The sequence below is a fragment of the Gekko japonicus genome, unplaced genomic scaffold, assembly GCF_001447785.1.
Source record: "Gekko japonicus isolate JY-2015 unplaced genomic scaffold, Gekko_japonicus_V1.1 scaffold1341, whole genome shotgun sequence".
Classification (NCBI taxonomy): Eukaryota; Metazoa; Chordata; class Lepidosauria; order Squamata; family Gekkonidae; genus Gekko; species Gekko japonicus.
The window spans coordinates 367,465-373,301 of NW_015169817.1; the positions used below are offsets into that span (position 1 = coordinate 367,465).

The 5,837-nt window shown below is 44.0% G+C and overlaps 1 protein-coding gene across 1 annotated transcript in view; it reads left to right on the forward strand.

Annotated features, from left to right (window-relative positions):
- Positions 1-2,582, forward strand: part of LOC107115469 (cytochrome P450 2J2-like) — a 35,846-nt gene extending 33,264 nt beyond the window's left edge. Inside the window, exon 9 of the mRNA XM_015417187.1 lies at positions 2,073-2,582. Coding sequence (XP_015272673.1) covers positions 2,073-2,263 — 191 coding nt within the window. The 3' untranslated portion in view covers positions 2,264-2,582. The remainder of the gene's footprint in view (positions 1-2,072) is intronic.
- The last annotated feature ends 3,255 nt before the right edge of the window (positions 2,583-5,837 follow it).

Below are 5,837 nucleotides of genomic sequence, written 5' to 3' on the forward strand. Positions count from 1 at the left end.
AGCAGATTGCCGAGCTGGTCAAAAAGTCGATCCAAACAGATGAAAAGCTTAAAGAGACAGTACACAACACCAAAAAAGTTAAAAAGAAAGTTGGTCTGCTAGAACAGAGACAGGATTTACAGGAACACAGATTATTAAACCTGCAGATAGAAAAAACAAACAAAACACTCAGATTCCAGGGGATAGCTGAAGCGCAAGGAGAAAACTTGAAAAAGATGATGGCAGAGCTTATCGCACGGGCGATGGGCTGTTCAGCGGCAGAAGCGGAAGCTGAAATCGAGATGGTCTATCGATCATACTCCAAATACATAAAACGGAATAACCTGCCGGGTGAAATTGTCGTTAAGTTTCTCCGAAGACAAACGAGGGATGATATCCTGAAAGCAACAGCAGCCAATCCCCTGCAGCTGGGAGCTGCAACTATCAGAGTTTTAAAAGATGTTCCATTCGAGGTTCGTGAGAAAAGAAAAGCCTACAAAGAGCTAATCCCAACATTGCAGATCAACCAAATTTCGTATTCCTGGAATTTCCCGGAAGGTGTCGTGTTCAAATACAAAGACAAAAGGGAAAAAATTGACTCGGTTTTTAAAGCAGAAGAATGGTTGAAGCGGTTTTTCGGATCGAAGGAGGAAGAACAGCAAGAAGGAGGGGGCAGAGCAGTCACCATAGAAGACAGGGATGACGACCAAGGAGCATCAGGTGGCGAGGCCAAAGAGACATATGATTTGCGGCTTAGAAGACCAAAGTAACTCTTTGGAGATTTGAAACTCGCAAGCAGGGATGAAGATGAAAGAACTCTTTGCGCACACAAAAGAAGATGGAGAAGACATTAACATGGACTTACTAATTTCCGATTGCATTGACTTAAACGAAAAACCTTTTAATTTTGAATACTAACAGAATACTAACTGTTAACAACCCTCTCTCTTGGGATTTTAGTCATAATGTGGGTTTTTTTATTTTCTGTCCTTTATCCCGGGGTAACTTTTCCCTCCCCTTTTTTTCTTTTCTGTAGTGTTTAGGTGTAACAAAAAAATAATAAAGCTACCCTGCTCCAAGGGGATTTTAAAAAAAAAGAATGTAAAAGAGTGACTATACCCTTATTCTTCCCCCCTTTCCAGGTAGTTTATTACTACCAATGTGTCAGGTTTAGGGGAATAAACAAAGTAAATGGGATTGCCAATGCAGTCGCTGAACGTCTGAGAGTAGACCATGCTTCCTTTCTTTGTACGAAGCTGTTGTAGAGCAGGAAGCTGTGTTGCTTCTCTCCAAAACAGTAGATTTGAGTCTAGTCATACCTTAGGGACCAACAAGATTTTGGTGGGGGGCTGAGTTTTTGAGAGTCAAAGCACCCTTTGTCTCATCTGATAAAGGGAGCTTTGACTATCGAAAGCTTACACCCCAAAATCTTGTTGGTCTCTAAGGTGCTACCCGACTCCAATCTAGTTATTCTACCACAAACCAACAAGGATCCCCTCTGAAACCCCAAAAAGGCTTGCACTGATTCTCAATAACAGTCCCAACAATCATCTTCCGGACCAAACATTCTATAAAAATGCAAGTCATATGCCTTCTTGGGAAAGATGAGGATTTGGAATTATGCATAGAGCCTAGTGGGGTATGGATTTTTTAAAATATATATTATCACTATCCCCTTTGCAAATAGACTCTTTGCTTCCAAAAGCGGGTGTACCGCAGGGCTCTTTTTGTAGCAGGAACTCCTTTGCATATTAGGTAACACACCCCTAATATAGCCAATCCTCCAAGAGCTTACAGTAACCCCTGTAAGAAGAGCTCTGTAAGCTCTTGGATGGGCTACATTAGGGGTGTGTCACCTAATAAGCAAAGGAGTTCCTGCTACAAAAGGAGCCCTGGATATGCAAGGAAACCTTCAGTAATTCATTCAGTGGTTTTATGGGCAATAAATGTGTGCTGGAGATAGGGTCGTGGGACTTCTGAGAATGGGGTGGGGCTTTTGCCCGGTCATCACAGTAGGTCAAAAGGTCCATCCAATTTTTTAGGATCCATATTAATAGAGTCCTCACATGTTGCCTTCCTCGTTTCCTTTGCAGGGGCCCGTGCCTGCCTGGGAGAGCAGCTGGCGAGGACTGAGCTCTTCATCTTCTTCACCAACCTGCTGAGGGCATTCACCTTCCAGCTGCCAGAAGGAGTGAAGGAACTCAACGCAGATCCTATACTTGGGTTATCATCTACTCACCACCCATATAAGCTCTGCGCTGTTCCCCGCAGCAGTCCGTCATAAACTGTACCAACTGGAGTGCCTCGTATGTTACCGCCAATTTCTCCTCCATTCCTTTTGCTTCATCCTAAACCTGCTCTCACTCGCTCCGGACATTTTGTCCTTGATTTCTCTGTCAGAGCTTGACAGATGCCTCCTCAAGATGGAATGCAGGCAGATCTGTGACGTTCCTGATTGCTAAACTATTACTATTGCCTGATAAATAATCTTATAAGTAGTTTCGATGTCTTTGCGTCACTCCTCAATATAGAATTCTAAAAGGTAAAGTGTGCCATTGAGACACAACCAACTCATGGTGACTGTAATGTACTCCGCCATGACCACGTGCACGACCGTTGGGCCATGCGGTCATGCCGAACAGCAGAGCTTCGCTCCCCTGAGAACAATAGACCAGCGGATCCTAGCCCACACCTATCAGAGGGCCAGGTCCGCGGCCGAGAGCATATGGGACTCTCGGCCACTGTAAATAGCCTATAGTGAGTACAGGGTGTGTTTTGGTGGAGGGTTTTCTGGGGATATATACCGGCCTGTGAGCCGGCAGTCTTCGTCTTGTTCCTGCTGAACCTGCTGAATAAAAGTACTTTGCTGAAATCACTCCACGTTTCTCAGTACTTTTCAGTGACCCTATGAAGTTGCACCTCATGAGGTCTTCAAGGCAAGAGATGAGCAAAGGTGGCTTGCCCACTGCCTCCCTTTGCATAGAAGCCCCACTCTTCCTTGGTGGTCTCCCATCGACCTACTGGCCCTGCTTAGTTTCTGAGCTTTCACAAGGTCTGGCTAATCTGAACTACGAGAGCTGCAAATAATACGCAGTTTGGTGTAGTGGTTAAATGCGCAGACTCTAATCTGAGAGAACCGGGTTTGATTCCCCACTCCTCCGCTTGCACCTGGCTGGATGGCCTTGGGCAAGCCGTAGTTCTGATAAGAGCTGTCCTTGAAAAAGAGCAGTTTCTGTCAGAGCTCTCTCAGCCCCACCTACCTCACAGGGTGTCTATTGAGGGGAAGGGAAAGTAAAGTTTGTAAGCCGCTCTGAGACACCTTTGGGTAGTGTAGGGCGGGGTATAAATCCAATCTCCTCCACCTTCTCTCAGAGCTCTCTCAGCCCCACCTCCCTCACAGGGTGTCTGTTGTGGGGAGGGGAAAGGAAAGGAGTTTGTAAGCCGCTCTGAGACACCTTTGGGTAGTGAAGGGTGGGGTATAAATCCAATCACTTCTTCTTCTTCTGGGGATATGTAAAACCCGGCATTGTTGGGTTTTTTACATTCTTCTTATATGTCTTTTAAAGGGGGTACATGGGGAAAACGTGTATGTTGGAACTGAGTTAAAAAGCAAGCTTATACAGAGTATATTCACAAGCAAGCCTTACATCCACCGTGATCCTTACAGATGCTACTATTCAATTGTTCATTAAGAAGTGAGTTACAGGTGAGGCATTCGTACTGGGAATGAGCCGTCTGCCCCATGTTGGTTGTGCCTTCACATTAGAAAGCAAACTAGAACAAGAGTCTTTCCAATGTTATCTATGAAAAGCGCATTAGACGTTTCAAAAATGGAATTAAAGAACTGTTGTTCAACTATGAACCTCGATGACATGAGAGGCACAGTAGCAGAGGGAGTGTATAAAAAACAAAGATGTGCTGAAGGCTCCAGTCTAAAAGGGGTTTGTATTTTCCTTTGGTGCTAACAATAACAATTGTATAACCCTAACCAATGCTCCCTCTAAGCTGTGAAGTCTTGTGAGCAAAAATTCTACTTTGTGAACCCCTGGCATTAAAGTTGTGAGCGAGCGATTTGGCCACTGCAGAAATTAGTCTGCTCTGGAGCCATCCTTCCTGAGCTGAGACAAAAATGTGTGAGCTGGAGGCTAAAAAACTGTGAGCTCACACTAACTCAGCTTAGAGGGAACACTGACCGTAACCCCCCAAGTCCTCTCATAGGAGGAGGGAAGGCTTTCTTCCCACTGAGTTTCTCAGCCCCGGGAATGAGAGGCATCTCTATTTGGATTTCTTTTGTGCAGGGCTTTTTTTGTAGAAAAAGCCCAGCAGGAACTCATTAGCATAATAGGCCACACCCAACAGCAGAAAACCATTAGCATATTAGGCCACACCCCTGACAGCATGGTTCATTAGCATATTAGGCCACACCCCATGCCTTCCCTTGGCTTGCCAGGGCGCCCTGCGGCTACGGGGCACCCAGGCAAGCCGGCCCTTGGACAGGCCAGGGACAGCATGGGGAGGCATTTAAATGCTCCCCAATCCTTCCAGGGCCTCCCCTGGCCTTCCCGCCTCAGAGTCGCGGGGGGAGGTGTTGCTTTCCAGGCCTTCCCTCTGTAGCCAGGCACACAGAGGTTTTAGCTGTAGTGGGTGTGGCCAACTCTGAAGCCAGCCAGAACTCCGTTCCTGTGCGTTCCTGCTCAAAAATAGCCCTGCTTTTGTGTATTTTAGGTGGAACAGGTTTCCCTGAAGAAGAAAGCTAAGTGGAATTATGTTATAGTAAACAGTAAATTGAAGGATGTCCATGTAATATACTATGTAGAGATATACAAGGAATTTGATATGTACATGGGGAAAGAAGTGAAGAAACTGAATGGAAGTATACTTAGCAAGTGGTACAAGATAATTGGACTCAGAATAGGAAGTAATTCTTGGTTAGTAAATGGATATATTAGAAGTTAAGGGATCGGTTTGGGAATACTTTCTATTAATACATAATTGTACGACTGTTGGAAAATAAGGTCAATCTTCTGTAATATCGCTCACTGCAGAAATTAATAAATTGTGAATTTTAAAAAAACCCAATTGTATAACTCCAGCGGTGTGCAATAATCTTATACAATATTCCGAACTCTTACTAATGCAAAATGAGAAATGTGACTACTTGACATTAATTGTCATAAAGTTAATGTAAATCAACCCACACGCTTCAGTCTTCTTTGAGGGGCTATAAACCCTAGGAATACAGAAGTATCACTATAGACCAGTTAATCATTTGAGGTTTGAAGATCTTTTAAAGCAAATGATAGGTGTGTGTTCACAAGCAGAGATACTATCCAATATATTCCAGTTCTGCTTTATGCTATTAGAGAGTCCAAGCACTGTACAATTAAAAAAGCCACAAAATAGAGAGCTCTTGCAAAAAACAGAGGGGAACTCCTCCAAAACAGCAAAAAGCTGACTGTAAGGTTTGCAGATATTTCTTGTGGTCCTTTGTCCATTTCGATTTTAGGCACTGATTAACTAGGCTAGCATGAGATAGTTTTGTTGGTGTAGTTCATCTGTGAACCCCGATGGCATGAGAAGCACAGTACAAACAAATGAAAAATACCTTGATCAGTCTATAATATTATATAATAAACACATTATATATACAAATCATCAAGTACCAATAATGTTAATACATAATAATGTCATACATAATAAATGTAATTATGTATTATGTAAAGGTAAAGGTTCCCTTGCTCGAAAGCCAGTCGAATCCGACTCTAGGGTTGCGGTGCTCATCTCCGTTTCAAAGCCGAAGAGCCAGCGCTGTCCGAAGACGTTTCCGTGGTCATGTGGCCGGCATGACTAAACACCAA